The following is a 25,464-nucleotide window of genomic DNA, read 5'->3' on the forward strand; positions in this document are numbered from 1 at the left end:
CGTCAAGGCAGGCTTAAAGGTAGCATACTTCGGAATTCATGCTGTTGGGACCTCAGCACAAATAGATGGGGTGCTGGGTGTAAATTACGAGTATGAATGTAAGCAGATTAGTTCCCACTAGTAAAGCAGAAAAAGGCGTGTAAAACAGCCATAACTGCACCGGTGTCCCCAACGATGCAACTTATCACGCGTAGTAGACCATACCTGCGATTGTGCAGGTTGGAGAGCTTCTTTTGCTTAATTGAATGGCGCTTGTTGAATTGTACACGTAAAGTGACGACGGAACTGTCCGTGTTCTATCGCGTAACAGGTTGTATCGTAGAGTACACGAGTGCAACTCACTGGTTTTTCTGCATTGCTATGAGGAATAGAGAGTGATAACACTCACAGTTGTGAATTAGACCAACGTTATAGGGACTTAAGAATCACTTTGGTAATATAAACCAGTATAAAAACATCCTTAATAATACCACTTCCTTTGTAACATATTGTCATTAATCCATCAATTAATCTGTGTCTGGAATCATATATGTCTTCTTCTTGATCATCACGTTATTTCATAAACAACTTTAAAAAAAATGGTGCAGTGAAAAAAGAGAAGAAACATGTGTTGCCGAGTATCGATTAGTTGCTCGGTCTCTAGGATAGGATTTATTGGAGAAACGAAACCCTAGGAAGTAATACGTGAAGAATAGACCAAGTAATTAAGCAGAGTATACGACTGATTCAAATCCTCCAGAATAAAATAAATAAGATAAGGATGGATAAAATCCGTAAATCGTCTGACATTGTCTATAGAGAAGCAAACAATTTCGCGCCAAGTGAATGTGAAGAGAGACGAGAACAAATCTACATTTGTTTGATCTACACATTGTGGATCACAAACAAAAGGTGTACTTTTACTTGATTTTCTCTTAGCCATTTATTATATTGCTGTTCTGACCAATGACGTCATATATTTGTTGTCCACTACAACTTCCTATGCAACTGGACTGGTAAAAGTCCAGTTTGTGGTAAACAAAAAGAAAATCCAGATGATGTTTCATATTTATGCACAAAAAGCACCAGTAAAGTGACGAGATGTTTACACGCTGATGAAGATGAAAAATTAATTTGACTTGATTTGCGTTCATCATTTCTTCACAATTATCCATGTTCCTCCTCCAAAGGGCAGTAGTGAAGCACGGACCTGGAATAAATGTGTTTCTATGGTTGTTGGACATAATGTCCTGAATTCCTACTATTCTTGGCTATTTTTTTCTAATAAGTTAAATGTCGTTGGGTGACATGACGTGATATGTATGTAAAGTAAGTGTATATACATTTAAGAAGTCAGTAATGGGATGAATTCAACCGAAAAACAACGTCGTCTTTTGTTAAATTAAATTTTACGTCATTCTTATATATAAGCCGAACATTAAATATGCAAATTTAAAAGCAGCGCATCACAAAATTGACGTGATACGAAAACCCTAGGAAAAACGTGGAATTCGGATTGTAGATTACGGAAACGAGCGTGACCCGGCTCTATTCCTTCTCGTCATCTGAAAAGAGTGAACTCTAGTCAGCGTGTGAATCTTTTTAGTCCCTACGAGGCAGTTCAGAATGGGCACCTTTGTATCCGCTCTGGTTCTCTAAAGAGCCTATTCATCTATTTTACTTGAATAGGGTGGTGAGGAGACATCATTGATCCCCAACTGCTCGCACGTGGATGCGGCGCGTGCACAAGGACGCTTTGCAACCGATTTAGTAGGAAAAAACGGCGCATTCTACTCCGGTTTTTTTAACGACGATTAGGAGAGGATGAGCAGAGTCACGCTCGTTTTCGTATTCTACAACCGTAACTGTACGTTTCTCCTGAGATTTCCGTACTACGTCAATTTCGTGCTACGCTGCATTTAGGGATTTCTCTAGCAGCGATAGCAATGAGGGAAGGTGCTGGTTCCTGGAAAAGAAGGTTGTGATTTGAAGGGTGTTTTTTTTTAAATGACTTGGCTCCAGGTATTCTTCAGCAGTAACAAGGAAGTGAAAGCTTCAAATACAATTATTGTACTGCTAATAATAAAATCTTTTGGTATTTAAAATACCTTCTGTACCAGATCCTTGATTCCTATCTAATTCAGTTAAGAAATGCTTGAGTGAACATATGACTGCTGTCGCATACTCAACAAAAGCCGTAGAATGAGCTCTTGTTTTCGCATTTCCAAAAATGCTCGTAATTTGCGTTAAAGTGGTTCGTGATAATGTTATTCTAAAAAGTAAAAAAAAATTAAAATAAAAAAAAGTTGGAAATGAAATGAGAGATCGAGAGATATAATCGAATGGGAAAAAAAGAAAAACATTCGTTTCCTCGTCTCTGTTTATGTTTAATACAGCACTATTGTTGACGTGTGATAGAATAAGAAAATAGAGGAATATCTGTAATTTTTAACATTTTGATAAATATTAATATTAATATTGATAAAAAATATGATAAATATAAATATAAATATTAATATTGATAAATATGATATTGATTTTTACATTTTGATGATAAATGATGAAAAATTGAACTCTTTTCAGAAGTAATAAAAATCGAAATTTTCCGAAACTATTCTTTTAGATCTGCGAATACCCTCCAGTTTTTCTACTGATTTCGTGTCCTTCACTCTCTTCATTAATTTCTTTTTTCCTGCCTTCTTGCTTTAACGTATGACATCAGATGTCGCAAGACAAATGGGAACCTTTGGGAAGGAAAATCTCGGTATTATTCATGTACGGGAAGTGATGGGATAAGAACTACACACGAACTCTTCCATCTTCTTTTATTCGGGCATTCATACTGGAAATCACTCGGTCATTCTCCGTCATTAGTTCCACGCTCGTCAGTACCCCGCCATTGTTCAGAGCCTGGAAATCGTTTATCCCATTGATTCATGGCCTAGGAGGAACGAGTACTACCTGATTTATTACAAGGAGGCCATTAGACCTCAAAAGCCGAACAGCATGTTCATAGTCGTCCAGGTAGTTTTCGCGTTTGAGATCGTCCTAGAAAAATTTCATTCGCACCAATTACCATCACAAAAGAATTTGATCTTGGTGACGTTTGACCTACTAGAAATACGAAGTCAAAATTATCCCAGTCGTTGGCTGCAAGTTTAGAGAGAGCTTTCTCAATGGGCTCTGAGGATCTCAGTTGAATCTTAGAGGTGTAACCATGACCTGTCTGTAATCCAAGTAGTTTTAATTTTAGTCACATTATCTTACTTTATATTAAAGCTCATTAACTATGCTAATTAGCGCGTTAATTACGCTGATAAGGCAAATACATGGAACAAATCATTGTTAAGATAGTGAAGTACAAGACACTGAAATACAAGAAAATTCAAAGACATGCTAGAAATCCAGAGAACTCTATGTTCTCGAGAAGAAGAATCAAAAAAGTGAAGAAGAATACGCTCACTGGAAACATTGTAAAAACAAAATTAAATCCGGAGAAATCAAAAAAGATTATGTTCGATAGCAGTGATACAGTACAAAAAATCGAAGATTAAGATCCGAAAGTATGGGATTCACAAGATAAAAATTTTTTTGGAATGACTCACCACGACGATTAAACTACTAGATTGTCCTGATGATTTGTAAACTTCTTTTAGATTACAGACTAACAAAAAATCGTTATGTGAGAGGAGGAAAGCAAGTATCAGTAAGTGATAAGTCTATCAGGAAGTAGTACGAAGGGAAGATCTTGGTTTTCAAATACCATCAAACAGTTTTCACTCTTTGACCTCCCTTCTCAAAAGTTGCCCAAAAAACTCTGAAGTACAAAATGTTCACAATTTACACCACTGGGTGTTGTCTATCATGATCCACTAACGGTGTTCTAAGCTAATTAGTCTGATCTATTCAGCTTATTTCGCCTCTATTTATTGGTAACAAATTTCTGAAGAAAGAACTCACAATTTTCGCCACTTTCAAGCCGATTTCCTCCCAATAATGAACATAGGAAGGATGTTCAACAGCAACTATCAATCCTCGAGAATGTACTTTCTCAGCAATACCCAATAGGCCTAAGCCTGTGAATACACCTGAAATTCTCCTCATTTCCATTTTACTGTGATAATAATCTTGTACATTGATCATTCTATTAAAAAGTAAAAAAAAAAACGACTTTGACAACATATGCTCTACCTATAACGAGACATCTTGATGGTTGATAGAGAGAGATCAATGATTTTGTGAGTTGGATCACTTCTGGTGATACTGAGCTTTTCCATGAAAGAGGGCCATGAACAGATATCCTCTGAGTTTCCTAAGAATGTTCTCGATGATAAGAAAAAAATCCATTTGAGCAGTGTCATGCAAGTTAAAGTGGGAGAATTTGTGATCAATGACTGTTATACTATGATAGTGCACAAGGGTGTTTTTGGCACTGAATGACTAGAAGAACACAAATTTTGGAAAAAAAAAATCCTATCTGAGAAAATGAAGGATGATTTGTGAAGAAGACCTTACGCGAATAATTAGCTGCATGTGATTGTTAGTACCAGTTGAATGATTGTAGGCATATTGGAAGATCGGATCGGTTGTGTCAGAACTTCGAAGGTCTGCTTGACAGCGTTTACCAGTTTCTCAAAATAATAAAGTTGTTTGTACTTGTACAAGGAGATATTCGAACTTTTGCAACGAGAAGACTGATATGATAGAAATTCCGGAAAAAAAGTCAATCTAAGAACACGATTTTGATCACTGATCAAATCGTGGTGAATAGCACACAGATCTTTGGTTAAGAACATTAAGGTACTTCACTAAATGACGAATTATTGGTGTGTGCGATTTTACAGTCTTTAATCCATAGTACAGTGACGTATAATCTGATATAGGACGCACAGTAGAACTGTAAATGAGGCACTGCCGAACTCACGACACAAATGGCAAGACGACAGTGATCCTTTCGATGGCGCTGAGGTCGGTGGATCAACAGTGGGAGGTGGTCGAGTGAATTTTCTAGCCTAAAAGATATTTGATCAATGGGAATAATAATAGAACTTGAAGCAAAAAACAAAACCTTGATAATCAACGGAATATTATCAGTAGTTGTCGGTACTGCTTCAGTAATAAACGTTTCATGGACGAGTTCATATGGGTTTGAAGATGGCGTTGCCCTCAAAAAAGTTACCTTCTGATCCAGTAAATCGAAAACGATAGGAAATCGCATTGCTATCAAGAACTACGACAGTTTACTTTTAAGACTCCATAGAAGTTCTCCATGATTTCCGGGAGACCACTCGTATGTACGTCTTAAATTATAAAACAATCGAAACCGCAAATATGACATTAGAGAAAAAAAAAACCAATTTAACCTATTTCTTTCTTTTTTAGGTGATCATTTCTATTAATAAACCGCACAAAGATTCCTACACGTCCTGGAAACTTCTATGCGTCCACAAAGCTCACCAATTTCACGTGATCAGGAAAATCACAACTATGGCACTTTTTCCATGCATTGTTCATGGTCTTTCCTAAAACTTGTATAAATCCAAAGAAACTGCTTGACAGCTAAGTTTTTTTTCTTCACTGCTTTCATCACACAGTGATAATAAAAAAAAATCCTCGAAATTACCTACCGTTCACGATGAGGAGTAACTGGTATCCATGTGAACCTTTTTGTTGTGCTTTGTTCGGTTGTTGTTCTTGCCGTTGTAGGCCAAATAATCACTGGACTGTATGTTGTGAATCTTTGCTGTGGAGAGATGAGTGCCGATAAGGATGAAGGCTTTTCTGTTGTGGTTGTCCTCGACGGAGTAATGGTGGCCACGGTATGTTCATGGACTGGTAGGTACGGATGTTTTGTGTAAGGCAGCGTGAAGCGTGGCTGCTCTACGGTGGTAGTCTCGATGGGTGCTAAAATTCAAGAATAAACTTGTGTGGCTTTTTTTTATAGAGAGTACAAAATAATTTCTTACACACGATTACTTACAGGGAAAATTCTACTGTAGTTCGCTGAATTTCGCTCAAATCTTACTAAAATCGGCGAAAAACATTGATCTTTGGCTTGAATATCGTTGTAGATTTTATTTGTTCAAAAAAATGGATAGAAATTTCTATCGTAAATACTACTTTAATAGAGTTACTTGCCAGTTGTGGTGACGTTGAAAAATTCCCGTATTCCATTAGCAAGGATACGTCTATCCTCTTTACTTAATCTGTTCGTGAAGTATTGACTTATTTTAGAAAGCAGTTCACTTCCGGCTGCAAGGATAAATTTTGAAAAAGGGAAAAATACATGTTCAGAAGTTCACAAGTACTTTATTCAAATGCCTCTATTACTGTACCTGTGGCTATTTCACTAAGACTGAAAAAACCAGCTGTGTCATCCGCTCCCTCTCTAAGCGTTGCTTCTCGAATGTTTTGGAACATCGTTTCGATATTGGCCTGAAATCATAATCCTCCACAGCAATTAGGGGTCTTATTTTCTTTTTTCTTTTTTTTTTGAAATCCAATTAAATCCTTAGTATAACGAGATTATTGCCAACAGGTTTGCAAAGTGAAAGAAAATTTTTATTGTGGAATCACGTGAAATTTTTACGCTTTCAGTTCTTTACTCTTTTCAGGGATCTTTCATACAAGGTTTACTGTTAATGTTTGGAAAAAATAACGCCTATGAGCCACTATACAGCATCTCTCAATGTTCGATATGGAAAGAGAAAATGAACAGATCAAATCTATCTCTAAATATTCAAATTGATTCTGAAAAGTATTTTTTTTAATTTAGCTGAATACTTTTAAAAATCCCTTATATAGCCTAGTATCACTCGTACTGGTTTAATACGTAGTATGTTTCTTGGAGGTTATAGAAATAGATTAAAAATAATGAACTCACAAATGGCAGCCATAAAGCGTTCGTGCAGACCATCATAACGGTCAACACAGCAAATTCAACTCTCATCCTGTTAGCGATGAGGTAGTGAGGTCAATGAGCGGTGAGCTGACGCCATAACTCCATGTGTGGCGTCACAACATGTCAAACTGTCAAATTGTGGTTCGCGCGGACCACACATTTCCGGCTTTTCTCCGTACGAAGCTTGAATTGTACACATGAAACTAACCAAGATATGCACCAAAAATATCAACAGAAATCTTACCGTACCTCCTCAAACCAGATTTTAACTTAAATGTTCTATATGGCCTATAAGGTCTTTCGTTTTTTACCAGTAGTTCTCGTCCTGTAGACTTGTTCTAGTAAATTTGCTTTATATAAGGAAATGAGAAAAAAACAATGTGGTAAACAGGTTTCCTTTTGTTATCATACTGCAATGTTTTTAGTTGATTTGAATGCACACACGAGGAAGTTTCTCTGGGTGTGGTCTCATTTGGAAAATAAACAAAAAAAATTCCTTTACTAAATTAAATTCAGCTATTGAACGACTAACCATTTTCGTTATAATGGATTTTTTCGAAAGTAAGGCGTACATTGAATATTTCGTTCGAATTTCCTTTATAGAGACAAGTAGATGAAATCATGCGGGAAAACGCAAATTGAAATTCAAAAACTGGTTACGTGACCGCGATTAGGGAATGAGATTTCTGTTTTCCAAAGAAATCGAACTTACTAGAGGAAAAAACGGGATTTTTGCGATCATTTGGAATCTTGTTTTTAGACGACTTTTTAGAAGAATTTTTGGATCTACTGGGGTAACGTTTCTCTGAACAGTAATTTGTCTGGGTGTTCCTTTTTCGGGCAAGAAAATTTTCGGCTAACTTTGCAAGTGATACTCCTCTTGTAGTCTGATATTTACTCGAAACATTTTGAGTTTCCCAGCAAAGAGACATCTTAGAGAAATAAATCCCTCATCCTCCTATGAATTCTTCTTTTTTGCTTACAGCGAACCGACGATAAAAAATTCGTATTTGACGGAAACAAATTAACAGAAGAATAATGAGAAACCATAACAACGAAACAGTTATGCTGTGGTTAACGCGGTTACCATTCGTCGAGTCATCCACAAAATCGAATTGCGATTTCTCTCCCTCCTCGTCAGAGCACGAATAAACGTTCTTGATGTCACACGATTTTTTTTTGTGAAGAAAATCCAAAAATCCGCTCTTCACTGAACAACATTTGCGTACAACCTGCATAGATTTCGAGTAATTTCTTGTTCACCCTGTAGTTACTACCATTGGATATTGTCAACTTCTCCTAAAAGGATCTCTTGGAAAACATTAAGGATTGCTTAAGTAGAGTAGAAAGGCAATCATTATGGTTATTAAGCATATTTATTGAGAAAAAGAAGAATCGTACAATTCTCTTTGAGTTCATGTATGTATGTACTGATTGAACCTAGAAAGAAAAAAACTTTAGAGACCACCTTCCCAGATAGAAGTTAGAAGTTGCTGCCGAATCCGTGGTGATTCGCCTACACATATGAGTATTCAACTTCTCCATTTTCTTTCAAAGACAGCGTTTTTCAAGTGAATTCAAAATTGACCTGTTGCGGTAAACACAGTTTTGGAGAAAAACATGAAAATGGTATTTTTCGATAGGTGGAATTTTCAAAAAGTTTAAAAAGAAATTAGTAGTGTTTGCAATTCAAAAATTTCGATATTTATTCGAAAACGGTGACTGGAACAAAAACGAGGAGCATTGGTGTTGTTCTGCCTCAGATTTTTCTTCAGTTTACCCTTACGGTGCGACAAAAACACAAATAATTGTAAACAAATAAGCATTCTGCAGTTCTGCTGACTTCACAACACTTAATTTGATCGTCACGAACCTTGTCTGATAAGGAATTCTCGGTTGTCCGCTTCTTGAACTTCGCAGAATTATCCCTTTGATAATGTGATAACGATAGTTGAAGTTGAATTCTTTTGTTTCACACAGTTCTTTGGGCGTTTCATAGGTTGAACATTTCTTCGCCATCCTATATACTATAGATAGCTTAAAATGACTATTTAAGAGCAATTGGAAACTCGTCATTTATGGGAGCTACGTTCCTTTTCCTGATCACTTAACCATATTTCGTCTATCTGACCTTTTATCGCCGCTTTTTCGAACGACATCAAACTCAGACCAGTCGAAGGCAGTGAATAGTGGAAATCCCTTAAGTTCTAATACTACATCAATTGCTACACTAGAAGAAACGTTCGTTCGCGACGTAACCAGTTTCATTGCGCAACAAGTTATCACTTTGATGGTAGCCGTAAGAATGTGGCTCCTCTTCTTCCAGAAACGAGGTGAAAAACGCTGAATCGCAGCGTTTCACCGAGGTGCGACTTTAGACGGACGCTGTTGTCACCAGCTCCAATTCCAGCAGTATTTGACGCGACTTTCACGACGTTTTTCGAAACGGCTCTGTCATTCGCATCAACGTTGGCGACAAAACGAGTTCCGGCCGGCTCCCGAATGTGTCGTGGTGCGTCGTGAGTTTTTGCTCGGCCGTTTTCCGCACATACCTAGATTTCCCGACCTTTCGCGCCACCAACATCGCCAGCCCAGATTTCCCGACCTTCCGCCGTCGCCGCCGCACAGCCGCCTCCGCCACACCCCAAAAACGGCGTTGTAAATCAGCTTGCCCAAACGGCCAACCCGTTTCATATTAGAGCAAATTCCTCTCACCGACGGGCTGCCTGGCAAACCTCGCGACGGACCGCCCTCAGAGCACCACCTCACGACACGCATGGAGTTTCGGCCCGAATATGGCCGTCCTCCGCCGGAGTTCTACCGTGGCGTAGACTATCCTGACTATCGAGAATTCCGTGAAGCTGACTACCGCGACTGGCCACGGCACGATTTCACGCAACAACGTGCACGATCTCATTCACGACTCGATCCTGAGTATATTCCGTCCGACTTTCCCACTTACGGCCGTCCGCTAGACAAATCACTTAGGTATGTGAAGCTTAATTTTGTGATGCTTTGCGAGCTATTCTATCCGTCAATTCCAACCTCTATATAGAGCAATTAAACGTTTGCTTCTTTTTCGTCTTGGACTACTGGGCGTTGTCCCATTGCAAACTAGTTTTCTAATTGCTGATTCGTTGTTTTTATATAGTTTTGCAGTAGACTGCAGAAATTCTCTGCCACTAACAAACAAAATCGATTACTTCGTAGACGAATGTCTTACCAGTATTTTGTTTCAGGAGCAAATCATTAGATCATCGTGATGCATTCCGAGACGATCCAGCACTGTTCGACGATCGTCGTGGAGTGAATATTCCGATCTACCGCGAACGTAATGAAAGGAATTACGACTACGAAAGAGACTTGTATACCCCATTCGTTAGAAAAGAGGATAGACGTGACGGTATGTTGGAAGCTACCGGTCGAAATGCATATTCACGGGATGTTGACATACCAATGAAGAGGATGCCTCGAGCACTCACAAGAAGCACCGAGTGGTTGGCTCGACGCAACTACGACGACAGACCTCGCAATCCACGAGACTTGTCCAGAACAGAGGGGTATTCGCCGAAGTCGGCGTCGTCGTCGAAACGACACAATCTGAACATTTCCGTTGATCCAGGACGTGGTCGACGAGAGTATGGGAGATCTGAAGAGTTCCTCGGCTACGGTCGTGACGATGGCAGGGAGATGTACCGCGACGAAAGTAGGCATATTGAAGGCGACGTTCGCGGTGGTGGGAATTCGCACAAACGTCAAGCTCATTCGAGCTATCACTACGAGTCGCACAGCGGCGGCGGTGCTGGATTTGGCTCGCCTTCTCGTCGAGCCATCACACAGCAACCGATGCACGGACCTGCGCAGCCAGCAGCTGCTCCGGGAACGTATCAGCCGATCCGGCATCATCGTGTCAAATGCTGTTGTTTCAACTTCACTTGGCCACCGTGGAGTTACGAGCCGACGGCTCCACCGCAACCGCTCTATAGGAACATTTAACTCTGTGTACCCACTTCGCTGCCCCCTCCCCAATATTTTGCTCAACATTCGCTACTCAGAGGACCTATTATTCGTTGTATATATATCGCTTTCCTACCGTCGCCTCATCGACGTCGTCGAGGTGAGTTCGAAGAGGGATTCCCGATCAATACACGTGTTTGGCGTACCGCCTAACAGCCACAATCACCTGACGACCTTGTTGAGTAATGATGGCGCGCTCATTCGTCTTTCATCCGTCTTCCTTTCAGCGTTTAGAAAACTGTAAATGGCGTTGAATGTTTACGGTACGAAGTGTGAATTAAAGAGAATGAGATCAACTAATATCCACAAAAACTTCCTTGTTGACAAGCGATAGTTTTTTAATGCGATATTTACGCCAAACTACGTCTTAAACACTTTTCATAGTTGGAATCTTGTTGGATTTTCTTTTTTCCAGGGCTCTGCCATCACTGCCACACCAGTCCTCTTCCTCCAATCTGGTGTTGTTTCAATGAGGAATGCCTCAATCTACTCTTTGTTTTTCAGTTATATATAGTATATCATAATGCCAGTGCGACACACGTGTATCGACTCGAAAAAGCTAATAAAAGGAATGTTCTTTTCATAAAGTTTATTGAGGTAAATATTTCGAATATTCTCACACAATATTAGCTATTTAAAAGAAATGTGTTAAATATGGCGAGACATTGGTGATGCACATCTGTGAATTGGAAAGAACAAGCCAGAAAATCGTATTGTACAAGTTAATTGAGCGATTTGATGAGGATTGTTCACCTCAACAAAACTTCTAAGGCCGGCATTCCTTGAGCGCATTGCATACAATTTCTACAGACATACTTAAGAAATATAGAGAAGTAACTCAGTTTCGTCATGACACTTTCTCTTTAAAACCTACGTAATCGCTAGCATTCCATAGGGCTGCATTCTCCAGGACATTTTTTTTCCTGAGAAACATCCAAAGTTTCTGTCAATATTCGATGGGACAAATGATCACAATGAACAGAAAGAATTCAATAAATCAAGAAAGCGTTGTAGTCACCATTCCGGTTACTGCGACTTTTTATACATTTGGCCAATGTTAGGAGAAAGAAAATATTCCGTGCGGATTCGTTCTCAGAAATGGTACGAGGCTTCCCGTTCACGTCCTCGAATGCTTGTGTTGTCGTAGTCGTTGAGGTAGTCGAACTGACTTAACGCGTCTCTGACGTCATCTCCTGTAACTACCTTCAGTGGAGCCCATTTTTTAACCATGTGTATGAATAATTTCGATCTCTCCAACCGCCCACTGTGGTTAGGCTATTTGAAAGGAGTGAGACAATAATTGTCCGATTCGAATCATTCATCTAATTAAGTTCTGGAACGGAGTGGATCCTACGGCGCATCGAGTTGTACCGAAACTTGCACTAATCGACTGACCTCATTAAAGGAGAGTCTCAGTTTCGGCGACGGAAAAAGGGGCAGGGTAAAGTGAGAGGACTGTCGAACTGAACGAAAGTTGTGATTCTCCATAAAAATGATAACAAAAGGGCTTATTTCACGGATTTCCTCCGGCGAAAAAGAAAGAAGGATTAGTTCGGGTGATCTTAATTCTTCACACGACTATTACGTCCAAATCATCCGTGGATGCCAGAAATTCATCGCATACAATTCAATTTGTCACTCTATCAATCTATCGATGTCCTTGACCGTTGTTTATCCGTGAGCTATCCATTTAGGTTTCGATAAATAACAAACTCCACTCCACCCGTGACTCACCAATTACTCCATTAATGCTAGGACTGCGTACTTTTGCTCGGCTACTGGTTCTTGATTCAGTTGAGTACACGCCAGCATCAGCCCGGTCATACCTACTGAAATGCTTAAATGACTTAGTGGTACAAAAAGCGATTGGATACTACTATGGATAACATGGTAACCCTAGTGAACCTTAGTTTTTCGTGACGTCCGTTGTCCACGTTGATCGGTATGTAAACCACTTGCCCGTTTTCAGCGTATGACCTTGAACATTGTAAGTGATTCGCAAGGATTCAGAACATGGACTTTGCCAGCGAAACATCAGGAAGCCTAGTCACAGACTATGAAATTCTTGACCTCGTGTCGTAGTCTGGACGTGGACTGGGCGACATCAGTCGAGAAGCTGGAGACTGCGATCGAATGATAGACTAGAACAGCACACATACAGAATAGGGGACAAGAATAGTTTGTGACTGAGTGAATAATTACCTGTCTTGAATGAGGGTCTGGAGTGATCGTCCTCTTCGGTAGAACACTAGAAACAACAGGCTGCGACGGGAACAAGTAGCTGAACCCTGCATGAGGCACTTGAGCCTCAACAATCGGAGGTTCAGCAAATCGAGCACGAGGAGAGCTCGGGCTAGCGTAGCGTGCCCGAGGTGGCGATTCTTCCACTTGCAGTCTAAAGCAATTCTTGTCCATAGGACCTCTTCAGTGCACACACAGAACAACAACTTTTTCTAATGCAGCTCTACATTCACACCAATCCGAGCAGGGGTTGGATTTACAGGTTGCAACCAGTTTCAAGTCGGGTATCGGCAGAATTTACGTTCTACAAAGCTTATTACCTGGATCCAAACCTTGTCGGCGAATGTCCTGGTGGTGTTGGTGCTCTCCTTGTCAACGTTCTGCTCTGAGGGCGAGCTGCTGACGATGGTCGGGCCGAATTAGGACGGGTCAGCGTTGAAGTAACAGCATCGTCACGAGTAGAGAGATCGTGAACACTGAATATGGTCGGTGTTAAAAGTAGCAACACATCCATAAAATGCAAAACAGCAGAATTCCTACCTCCTAGATATGGCTCTGGTGTGCTGTATGGGATGATATAAGTGTTGTTCATGTGCATTAAATCGCTTTAATCCACGTCGTATGCCTTCTGGACTTTCAACTCTGGAATAACTGTGGCGTTCATCGCTATTCATCGTCAAGATCTCTGAACAGCGTACCTTTCCGGTCCAAGCATGGCGCTTTCACTTTTAGCCCGACGCATACCGCCCGGTGTTCCCCGTTCGGTTGTGTAGCTAGCACGGGTCAGCGAAGGTGGTGAATATGAGGCATCTGGAAGGTGAAAAGCACTGAATATGCTGAAGTGCAGCACAACTGCTGACCAGTTAACAAAAATAGAATATTGACTTCGTACGACTCAGAGACAAAAGGAGAAGAAGCTTGATTGCTAGAACTTCTTCCTGTCTTCTGGCTTCTTCGCTTGAGTAAATGTGTATCACAAAACTAATGATTCTAGCCACGCGTTTTCGGAGGCATCTCGGCTTTAGCGAGAAAACGCACTGCACTGTGGTTATCAGAACTACTTCACCAGAAAAGTAAACCGAAACTTTTTGTGTTAGTTGTGCACTGTTTTAACATAGTGGTATTCTAACAGATGAGCTTGGTTTCAAATTTGTTTGTTGTCCGCTGGCTATTTTCTCATTTTCTCAAGAAGAAAACTAAATGGAACTCAATATATGGATAGGCATGGATACTCCATATTGGCCTGCCACAAATTAGATTGTAAAGAGAAAAACCGGAAATAGACTGGAAGAGAAAACTACGACTAAGCGGTGCATGTGAATTCCTCTACAAATATCCACGACAGTTCAAGTTCAGTTTTTCTTATGCATAACCATAAACATCATACCGGACTGTGCTTGCCACGTGCGATTTGATAATGTAAGAGAACGTCGGTCCGGATAGAATGCATTAGAAGTATGTCGATCGCCTTCTGGATGATATCCTGGAGCAGATGATCGTCCACCGGACCCCATCCCACTCTGCTTTTTGAAGCGTTGCCGTTCAACATTCTTCAGAACTGTGCTGCCCTATATCATATTTTAGAGTGTCTGCTAAATCCGTCGTCACTAATTTAAGGAGAAACTCACTGTTGGATATTTGCCTGTTGGTGGTCGACCATGCCTTATTCGTTCACTTTGGAGAGTGTCACTTTCTGTTTCGGTTAATCTTTAAAAATTATATTCGTGTAACGTTTGGGGGAATCAGATAAACTTTAGAACCCGTACCCGTAGATGTGATTATGCTCGACACCATACGTTGGCTGTGGTGGAGTTCCTAGAGATCTCCATAGAGCAAGTTCTTCGACAAGAATTTCCATCCCACCAAGAGGAACTGATTGAGTGTTTATAAGCTGAAGATGAAAGATAGGACGTGAAGTAAATAGAGAGCAGATATGACAGGCAATGTAATTTTGTATACATTTTCAACGTATTCCACGCTGAACTTCGTCAGTGCGACTTCGGATCGCACCAAGGATCGGTGGGTTGATGATGGAGCTGTAGCCAGCAATTTATTGAACAGCCGTACGATCAGAATCTGTAACTCCCCAGATGTCAGTCGATGTCAAAAATGTCATGAAATAATTTATAAGAGTTCCCAGAAAAAAAAAACTGTAATTGATTCGGCTTTCAATCTAAAATGCAGTGTTCTTTGTTCTCCAAAGATATTTCTGTGTAAATGCACAGGATATCTCAAAGTCAACTGTACAACTGAATAGCCACACCATTTTTGAATATTTCTATCTATTTCAGTGCAATCCAACGAATTAGCGAAGAGGTGCTCGTAACTTTTTGCCAATGTTTTACAAAAAAAAAGTTATGACTGGAAACCGTTTTTGCGGCAAAAATTCAAAACAAGGGCCAGAACCGATCCTCACAAAATACAACATAAAATAACTCATTTACTAACTTCAAAAGAAAGATGACCAAAATCCGCTGATGGTTCGATGGAAAGTTCTTATTTTTCGTGGATACTAGCACCAACAAACAATTAATAAACATCAATATGAGAAAAGAATCGTATGAAAAATCATTGTCATTCCAGCAAGTGTTCGATGGCTTCTCAACGTACTTTTCAGCCAGCTCACAATCTAAGGCTGCAGAGAATTCTAGAGAAGAGAACGGAAGGAAGGCAACAAAAAAGACATGATGTAGTACAAGTGATTTGAACGTGGAAAACTTCAACGTGTGATAAATGAGCTTTGCTCCATTTTGTTTTTGTTTTATGGCACACCTGTGAGTGTATTCAAATAAATAAATAAATAAATGCCACGAAACAACGTTGTAAGATTGGGTGCAATAAGTAATTCTTTGGAGAAAAAAAACTATTTTCACGACCACCTGAAGGACATGGAAGGCCGTAACCGGTGAGAGTACCGTGTGGTAACGGAGCGAAAGAAAATCTTAAATGATAGGTATTCGGAAAATCGTTTCATTAATGATTGTTAATTTTTCGGTAGACCGTTGCTACTGTGTGGATTTGCTGGAACTGAGTACCCAACTACAGTAATGAAATGTTAGATCAGGGTAATTTTGGGCCATTCCGCACTGTTGAAATTAAAGGCATCACTCCACGAATCTGAGGTGGTACTGATTTCAGGTGGAGTATTCGTATACGGGATGGGAGACTATGGAGAGAGGGGGGGGGGGGGGGGGTGATTCCGTCCATTTCTTTCTAATTGCCGTAAAAAACGGCCCGGAAAATACGGCTTCAGGCGTTTTGGCGCACTATTTTCTACAAGGAGTTCGACTGGAGCGCGCCAGCCTTGTGCGGCGCCGCATCTTCCGGGTCGTTTTTTTGCGGCAGTTAGGAAGAAATGGACGGAATCACCCCCCTTTCCATAGTCTCCCATCCCGTATACGAATACTCCACCTGAAATCTGCACCACCTCAGATTCGTGGGGTGATGCCTTTAAGCAGTGTTGATGGCGGCAGAATTTTTCTCGCATGGGGAGACAGATGCAAAAACCGCAACAAAGACGTTACGATGCTGTGACCTTCGGAAAAGACGTAAATGAAAAAAGAAAGTGAAAAATCAAAAGTAAGCAATTCAAGATAACGATGAAAATATGAGATTGAAAACCATCAAAATGCAACTGTTTGAACGATTTGAGTAATAATTTAACGAATAATTTAATTCACAAAAATTTGCGAAGAATTTCCCTGACCATTTTGCACAGGAGGAAGTTTGACACTATGTCGCATTACAGTATCAGTAGAAAAATAGTTTTGTGGTCATCCTCGAAGGTTTACCTGGATGTGTAATTTATTCGTGTGGAGTCCATGTTTCAGTTGTGCCACAAACATGGTGAACCTCACATAATCCCTACTTCTGGCCGCCAAAGTTGTTAGCGCTCTCATCAGGATCACAAATCCTTGAGGTTGGTCCAATAACAATAACAAGATCTGCAACATCAGTAGGTCATGGACAGCTTGTCAGAAATGAACTGGTAATTTAATGTCACCTCTAAGGCATAGCACTTCGAATCAAGTTGTGGACTGTTAACTGAGTATAAAACAGCGTCGAGACCGTTTGCTGAGTCAAGAAAACGTCGCCATGCATTTTCCTTTAAATATGTTCCAGAAAGTAACTAAAAATAGTTGTAGTTGTGAATAAGCAGAATCCATACCGACTTCTCCAGAAGAATTTTCAGGCATTCAATACAGTCCGCTTCCGCCACCTGAAATTTGTCAGTGTTAAATGCAGCATACCACGAAATTCCCGATGTTGTGGTATTCACCATGAACAGATAGGGGTGCGGTGTAGTTCACGAATATGAGCCTGATCACGCTCAATCCTATATAGTAATCCAGTAGAAGGCGTGCGAAACAGCTTTGACTGTAACGGTCCCCCCAACGACACAACTTGATACGTGTAATCATGGGATTGTTCGTGTTCTATTGCGTGCAAGTTGCATCACAGAGGACATCGGGTGCAACCCATTAGTTTTTCTGGATTACTAGGCAGAATTGCGCGTGATCACGCTCACAGTCGTCAACTACACCACCACCCCATCTATCCGTGGAGAGATTCCAACACCGTCAATTTCGTCAAATGTTGTCTTTAAGCGATTGGAGCTATGCAATCGTTAAATAGACATTATAAAATGTCCACTATTTTACAATAGGGAACGTTTCTGATCATACCGCAGCTTTTCGCTTCCGATTCGTGTTTGAATTGTTCCTAGACAGTAAGTTTGAGATCTTCGACGGCGGTGGCTGGTTCGAATTGACGATTCCTTGCAGAACCATAACAACTTTGCTAAGAAGCTCTACACCATTAAGTGGTCTAGAGATGAACTCTTGACAAAAGTGTTGGGATCTGAAAAAGAGAACCTCTTAAGGTTATGCTGGTTGCACTTCTCACCATTAGCACAGAAATAATGCAAAAAGGGTAGAAAAAGCACTGAAGATGCAGGTATTTTCGGCAAACACATAATCGAAAATAGCGAAATTCGATCCGAAGGTGCGATTAGAAGTTTCCTCTGAACTGCAGAAAAATTAAAGACTAAATTCTTAATACTAGATACAAGTTTTACGCAGTTTAGAGTATTCTGTATCGCATTTCAAACTGATTCAACAGTTCCTGTATTCGCACCAGATAACTTCCGTTAACTATTTAATACAAGACTAAATGCATAAAATACGAGAGAAAATTGTGGAGAGTGGCAGATTTGATACCCCAATTTCATCCTGAAGTATGTTCTCCTTAATGTACCGGATATAATCTTGCCACAAACGAACAAATCATCTGACTTTGATATGAATTTCTCGGTAATTGTCCTCATAACTGTCCAAGTTGAAGAGAGTCTTGATAATATTCAATGTATTAGTTAACCTAATCTTACTACTGAACCGAAAGTGTGACTGCATTTTTCGTTTGTACTACTGACAACACCGAATCTCTGATAAAGCTGCTGTTTAAGAATCCGAATTAGTCAGACAATTAGTGAGACATTATGTAAACGGAAAACTGGTCGTTGACTGCTGAGGGATAGGGAGGCACGTTTTCCGGCTGCGGCGTCCGCCAGCCAGTTTGCAAACAAGTGCTAAAGGAGAATTTCATCCGTCAGCTTACCTTGAGTTGTCGACGAGAATCTGGTCCTTCAGGCTTAGTAAGACGAAGCCTGCATCCGAAAGCGAAGTACCGTTCGGTGTTGCTGGAAACACCGATGACAATAACATCCTCAAAGTTATCGAAAAATCAACAAGTAAAAACTAACTGCTTTGGGGCACGTCTGCTAAGAGTACGAATCGTTTTAGTTGATCCGCTATATGCCGAGGTGTGGCACGAGGGTCCTGGATGGAAACGGACATGTCGGCCCCTTTGAGGCCCCTTTTAGATCTTGCCCCAAAAACCACTTGTCCTAAATCAAGGATATTCTTTGACATTGACATCCACCACAACAAAAGGTCTGAGTTACGCTAAAAGTACGATTCATTTTAAATCAGGTTGAATTACCACTCTGCAGAAACAGAAAATAGGAAACGCAATAGCACGTGAATCGTAAGGAAATCTAAAGCGTTTGAAGCAAAAGCCTCCAGAAGTTTGCCTGGATTTTTTTTATAAGGAGGATCAAGTAGTTCCACACCCCATGAGCGGGATTCAGTCTTAGCTGAACAAGCAACGGTTATTCTTCCAAAAGCTGCATCATCTTTTCCTAGACATTGATTAAGCGCAAACCTTTTTCTGATTTTTATAATTCGATTTAAATTTCAAATGAGACAAAAAGAGTGATGGAAACAAAAAGTGAGAAAGTCGAGTGCACCACTGCTGGAAAGAACATCTTTTTAGAAGTAGGAGACTTCAGGAGGACTTCAGGAGCTAACGTAGAAATAGAAGAAGGAGATGGCCGACATGTTCTTGAAAGAACCGTAGTCGTATAAGATTTCTGAAGTCACATCATTAGAACCAAACTCGAGAAAGCAGGGTGAGTATTTGAGAAAAGATCTTCTAAGTTCGCTACAGCTGATCTTTGTCGTGTATGGAACGAGAACACGTGCGAAATAATGCGGCATAACCTGCAGAAAACCCTCACAGCCCTGACATGAAAGGATTTGCGGACATGAACTTTCCGAGGTCAAAGGTGGACGTGCAGACCATGTGCAGCTCGTCGCGCGCCGCTTTGCTTAACACGATGACTCAACTCGAGAAATCAGATTTTAGAGGATCGATGAACGGTTCAATACAATCAGCTAATTGAACAGAAGCCTAGTGTGAGCGGTGAGGTCCAGAGTGGTCAGGTGGGATGGGAGGCGGAATCGATTCAGGTACGGCGGGGCAGCTACGGTGCGCGGGAGCAAACAGTCTTCTGTTGACTCTAGACCGACGAAATTCTTCTAACTCTTTTCCTGATTGGATGCACGGATCCCCTATCATGAAATCAGCAACTTTCAAAGTCCTTTAAAAATAGCCTAGCCTTAGCAGAAACATTTCATGTATATTCCAGAATAATGTAATCTGAATTGGTGGTTATTTTTTTTTCCGAAGACATGAGACTGAAAATCTTGAAAATACTGCAGCGTTCATTATCTATAACTACTTGTAGCTATCTATCTGTACTATACAAAAGCAAACCTATGTATCAAGGCACTTATCCGTCCGCATCTTTAGAACTGAGCCTCATCGCGAGAGGAGCGGAAACGAGTGGACATTGTTTGCTAATCTGGTTCACCAAACCCAACAACAAGGAAGAGATATATAACATCCACAAAGAGACTCTGCTCTTGCTTAGATTCACAAACACGCGTGTGGATAATTTTTTTCTTTGCCCTTCAGTGTGATCACTTGCGGTAGCGAGGAACAGATATGATGTGCATAATTTTTGTAATGTAAGGTTTATGGAAACGGGCACAGAGCGCACTAAAGCTTTAAAAGTCTTTAATTTTGATTACAAAAAATGTGCGTTCGATAAAGTTCACCGCTGACGATCGAGTGGACATTGTTTCAGAGATAACAATATGATCAAAATACATAGCTAGATATAATTGGAATAAGAAAGGAAGAAATTCCGGAATTTTCTCGCAGTTTGAAAATTGTGAGGAAGGATATGAGATCTTTTCATTAACCTCTTGAAGACGGCTGAAAGAATGAGTGCGAGGATTCCCAACAGCAGAACAAAGCATGTGTAGTTTATGTTACAACAGCAGAATAAACAAAGGAATTGAAAGCAAATTCAAGTGGACAGGATGAGGTTCTGCCTTTTTTGTGCGTACGCTGAAATTGATATTCGTGTTCTTCTTGTGAAGCAATTAAGGATAAATTTACAAAGCAGTCATCCATGACGGAAAAAAACAATGAGAAACAACATAAGAATCCGAAGTGCTAATCAAAAACAATAATCGGAGATCGTCAAACATTTAAAACTAGTAAAAACGTGAAATGTGATAGTAATTTATGACATTGTCTGGTGAAATATACATCTGTGGGAAATAAAATATGTCGTGAAAGTTATGGAAAGTTCTAGGAATTTTATTCTTGATTTCATTTTTCTTAAAGGCATCACCCCACGAATCTGAGGTGGTGCAGATTTCAGGTGGAGTATTCGTATACGGGATGGAAGACTACGGAGAGAGAGGTGATTCTGTCCATTTCTTGCTAATTGCCGTAAAAAACGGCCCGGAAGATGCGGCGCGGCACAAGACTGGCGCGCTCCAATCGAACATCTTGTACAAAATGGTGCGCCAACACGAATGAAGCCGTATCTTCCGGGCCGTATTTTACGGAAATTAGGAAGAAATGGACGGAAATACCCTCCTCTCCGTAGTCTCCCATCCTGTATGCGAATACTACACCTGAAATCTGCACCACCTCAGATTCGTGGGGTGATGCCTTTAAGTTCATTTCTCGACTACTTTCGCTTTCCATTAGTTTCATTCTAGGAAGCGAGCAATTGCACAGCAGTTATCAAAATAATTATCCATTTGGTCATTTGTCGTCATTACATTTAGTCTCAAATATTTTCAAACTCATGCTAACAAAAGGGTAGTGGGAGTACTACAACAAAGAGGAATTGTTGACCATGTGTTAAAAAGCAAAAAGAAGCGCTTTTGTTAACTCAAAAGGAAGATGGAGTTGATTCCAAGCAATAAAATTCTGCTCGGTTCTAACTAATGCTCTCCTATTAGTAACCCTTCGAATTCCTATGTTGTGTCTCATTGCATCTTTTCCATGCTGGTTGTATAGGGCTTTGTTTTTTGATTAATATGTTTATTTTTGTCCAGCGAAACGTTTTAGTTCGACCATTGCGTCACTATATTTACATCTCGTGACACCATTTAACTTTTTTATGTGTCACAGTGAATTATTACGGGTGATTATTACGGATTTCACTAATTTAAGAGTCGCTAAAAAAAAAACGGCTCTGAACAAAGTTAGATTTTGTCCGCAGACTACCTGAACCATAATCGTTATAACATTTTTTTTCATAAACTCGTAGTTAAAGAACTTCGACGATTGTATCCTACACACTCATCCAGAGTTCCTAACTCTTAACTCTACATAGCACCAGATGCAGGTACGAAAAAGACTAAGCTAGTGAGTTGCACTCTTACAATCAGATTTCCCGGAAGATCCCTTTACTTTACATTTTACAAGTTTTTGTACTGCCTGTTTAGTTCACCACACTGATAATTGTCTTGTTATTCCACAAATAATTTTATTAGTGAGTTATTTGCTCAGTTCTCAAATGTTTAATTAATTTACAATCCACTTGGACTGGATCAATAGGCGTTCTGCTTAATTCTTCAGAACACTTCATATATCAACAAGGGGATTGTTTTTCAGCGAAATGAAGCAATCCACGTCAAAGCAAGAAGAAGAACAAAACAAAAGCCGAAATCGTTCTTGAAACAAAGTCTTCCATAAAGCTAAATTCGTCATTTGGAATCTGAACACGATCAATAAGGAGGATCCAACATTACATCTGAAAAAAAGCAAAATTGTCGATTATCCAAGCAATTGGTGGTGATCTCAAAAGTATATTAATCTTCGCGTATTACCGTATCATATTCAAGAGGATCCATATTTTTTTGTTCAAAGTTATGATAGAAGTTTCCCATAAGTCTGGATGTCCTCATGGAAATCAACAGTGTAACACTTTTTGGAACAGAAACCACTTCAAGAAATTGACCTAGCATTCGCTGGGACGGATTGTTTGTTTCTCGTTATCATCAGAAGAAAAGTTTGCTTCTTGTAATGTTGCGAATTCGCATTCATAACGAACACCTCTTGATTATGGATAACCTCTTTCTACTACTAATTAATTGTACTACTTAAACTCGCTTAGACTCAGAGGAGTAACTAATAAGACTTCTCTATTCCTAGTGGTTGGTGGATGAAGAATGCGATAGCGAGAAGGAGGAAAAAAAGTGTCAAGGTGCAGATATCAAGAAGATGAGAGATGAATGACCAAGCTCTGAACAAAAATATCCCATTAAGGATCTGGTTGGAGCCTATACAAGGCCAAGGCTGACAGATCAAGCGAGTAGGGAATTCTCCAAGATGGGAAAAATGTGTTGATTTTTTTTTTCATCTGCTACATCGTGCACTTCTCACGCAGAGGATTTCACACAGTCGTGTTGTTCATAGCAGGGTTAAAACAGCAAATAACAGAAATCTTTTACTACCGGCATGTACATTATCTTAATCATCAGACGTGTGCACCGATTACGGTAAGTTCATTTGATTTATTCTGTCACTTGACACTAGAGTTGGCCATCTAAAACTGTTGCTCATATAGACATTTTCCCAGATTCTTTACAACAAATTTGGATTTAAAAAAAAACCCAGCAAAACACCAAAGAACCGTCATATCAAAGCATCAAAATATTTTGATCCGAAAGTAATAGTGTTTCTTAAAAGGAACTTCTTTTCCATTAATGTTCACTCATCTTTGTCAAGAAAATAGCGCCGAACATCATCTCCTTAATCCTATTAGCTACGATAATGTGGACAACTAATCGTCGATGCGTCTCTGCGAACACACTGTTTTTTTACTCTTATAACCTGATTGTTTCTTTTATTTAAGTTTAAAAAGAATCAGAGTGTGGGATATCCATAAGGTATCAAAGACTCATCATTTGTGACATCTTGCTTTAAACCTAGTGTTTCAATTTTTCTAATCCTTTGTTTCTGATGGTTTTTTTTTTGAATATTTGGAAAGATTTCTCCTGCTTGCTTCCATTTTGTCTTGGGTCTGAACTAATTCATCCAGAAGTTATCGATTGATGAGGGAATAACTTAGTCAAATTAGTTGAGATTTCGATATCGTCAAGACGACTACCAGTTGGTCAAATCGAAACTTAATCAGAATCTGAATCTTAATCTGAAGTTTTGTAGCAGAAGTTTGTCTGCAGCGGATTTTCTCCTCTATTTACCACGGGAATGGGACCATATTTGCCGTAACGAACAAGTATTGATTAGAATATTAAAGGTCATAAAAGAACATTGATAAATGACACTAGGAAACCGAAAGAGTGCGACCAAACAAGTTTTTGAAAGGAACATTTTCTTCCAGATTCGTATTAGAGAAGAATAAAAGCTAAGGAATTTTCGTGGGCTGAATCAACTAGAAAACATTCTATGTAAAAATTCTGTATATAAAGTTGTAAATTTAAAATTGAAAAAAATAATTAAAATTAAAATGTAAAATCAAATCATGTACGAATATTTTGAACTTTTCGCCTTAATGGCGTGGTTCTGGAACTGACCTGTTTTAATGTTTCCATTGATGCAATTTAGGTCTTCTTAAACTACAAAGTGAACTTTTTTAGTTTTGCTAAACACTCTTCCTATTCTCTTTGTTTTTATTATTTTTTACCACTAGACTATGTACTCTCACTGGAGCAAAACATCCTCCACCATCTGAGAACTCAATCACTGATGAATGGGACTTCATATCGACCACAAAATGATAGATACGCGTTCAAATCAGTGGAACACTATTCTATTCAACGGGAAACATTCTTCAAACTCTCAAGAAAAAAGAATTCTTGGAACTTATCAGAATTACAGTAACTACTGCAGTAACTAGCATTTATGGTTGTATGTTATTAACAAATACGAAGAAGTATAACAAGATTTTGTATATCTGCACTATATTTATCATAAGATGATCCTGTACGCTTGTAGTTGAAAAGTTTATTCTCTTCCGTATTGAAGTGATCGTAAGCACGCCAACTAGCGAGAAATATGCGATACTGATGATCGTAGAAGGGCAACGACGACGAAATTCAAAACAAACAGTTTGAAGTGAGAGGAGGGAAATGAGGATAACTCGATGTACCCAGGAAATATCTCGTGTAACTGAAAATGATGTCAGAAACAATTCGCTTATATATAACTGAAAACATCTTCAAAACATACTCTGAATATGTATATGTGGCTAGTGAATACATTGAGCGAAATCATCGTCCGATAACTGTACAAACATTCATATTGTTTCAGGTGTTTACTAGTAACCCAGTAGAAAACGAGTAGAAGTAAATAAGTGAGAATAGAAAGGCAGTGAAAGATGGATAGATCGTCTATGTGTGAAAAATAAGAAATAACGACGGAAGGCATGACGAGGAACAGGCAAGAACACCACCAGAGTGAGCACGCTGCTGTGACGCAAAATTGATGATCTACACGACGCAATCAATACTGCCTGGATCTTCACGACGACACGGATTTGTGAACGATTCAGTTTCGCGTTGGGACAACAGCGTGCAATAAGTAGCGATTTGTTTTCAACAAATCTCTAAAGAGAACATGACACAATGATGATAAAATAGACAACACGTTCG

The 25,464-nt window shown here is 39.6% G+C and overlaps 3 protein-coding genes across 5 annotated transcripts; 1 reads left to right on the forward strand and 2 right to left on the reverse strand.

The window, feature by feature from the left end:
* Nucleotides 1–1,132: 1,132 nt before the first annotated feature.
* On the reverse strand, nt 1,133–6,928 carry RB195_025965 (uncharacterized protein; the record flags this gene model as incomplete). The annotated part of the gene is made up of 12 exons (XM_064214307.1): nt 1,133–1,189; nt 2,791–2,889; nt 2,941–3,027; nt 3,095–3,205; nt 3,940–4,067; nt 4,171–4,291; nt 4,495–4,610; nt 4,904–4,991; nt 5,048–5,144; nt 5,607–5,883; nt 6,315–6,414; nt 6,863–6,928. 12 exons carry the CDS (start codon nt 6,926–6,928, stop codon nt 1,133–1,135), a joined length of 1,347 nt encoding a protein of 448 aa, XP_064070188.1.
* Nucleotides 6,929–9,656: 2,728 nt separating this feature from the next.
* On the forward strand, nt 9,657–11,411 carry RB195_025966 (uncharacterized protein; the record flags this gene model as incomplete). Of its 2 annotated transcripts, XM_064214309.1 has the most annotated exons (4): nt 9,657–9,868; nt 10,120–10,787; nt 10,936–10,997; nt 11,313–11,411. In XM_064214309.1, the coding sequence occupies 4 exons, from the start codon at nt 9,657–9,659 to the stop codon at nt 11,409–11,411; spliced, it is 1,041 nt and encodes a 346-aa protein (XP_064070189.1). The 2 variants fall into 2 exon arrangements, with proteins under 2 accessions (XP_064070189.1, XP_064070190.1); XM_064214308.1 differs by lacking the exons at nt 10,936–10,997; nt 11,313–11,411 and having other exon boundaries at nt 10,120–10,876.
* A 578-nt stretch (nt 11,412–11,989) lies between these two features.
* On the reverse strand, nt 11,990–25,074 carry RB195_025967 (uncharacterized protein; the record flags this gene model as incomplete). 2 transcript variants are annotated; one of them, XM_064214310.1, is made up of 18 exons in its annotated part: nt 11,990–12,090; nt 12,632–12,726; nt 12,803–12,874; nt 12,968–13,038; nt 13,100–13,292; nt 13,459–13,614; nt 13,679–13,780; nt 13,837–13,948; nt 14,526–14,706; nt 14,767–14,845; nt 14,905–15,029; nt 15,098–15,214; nt 16,930–17,082; nt 17,142–17,243; nt 17,307–17,357; nt 17,824–17,998; nt 18,755–18,836; nt 18,900–19,074. In XM_064214310.1, the coding sequence occupies 18 exons, from the start codon at nt 19,072–19,074 to the stop codon at nt 11,990–11,992; spliced, it is 2,142 nt and encodes a 713-aa protein (XP_064070192.1). The 2 variants fall into 2 exon arrangements, with proteins under 2 accessions (XP_064070192.1, XP_064070191.1); XM_064214311.1 differs by lacking the exons at nt 12,803–12,874; nt 12,968–13,038; nt 13,100–13,292; ... (9 more) ...; nt 17,824–17,998; nt 18,755–18,836 and adding exons at nt 24,963–24,982; nt 25,043–25,074 and having other exon boundaries at nt 18,900–19,043.
* Between the last annotated feature and the right edge of the window lie 390 nt (nt 25,075–25,464).

Source organism: Necator americanus, chromosome X (genome assembly GCF_031761385.1).
Source record: "Necator americanus strain Aroian chromosome X, whole genome shotgun sequence".
Lineage (NCBI taxonomy): Eukaryota > Metazoa > Nematoda > Chromadorea > Rhabditida > Ancylostomatidae > Necator > Necator americanus.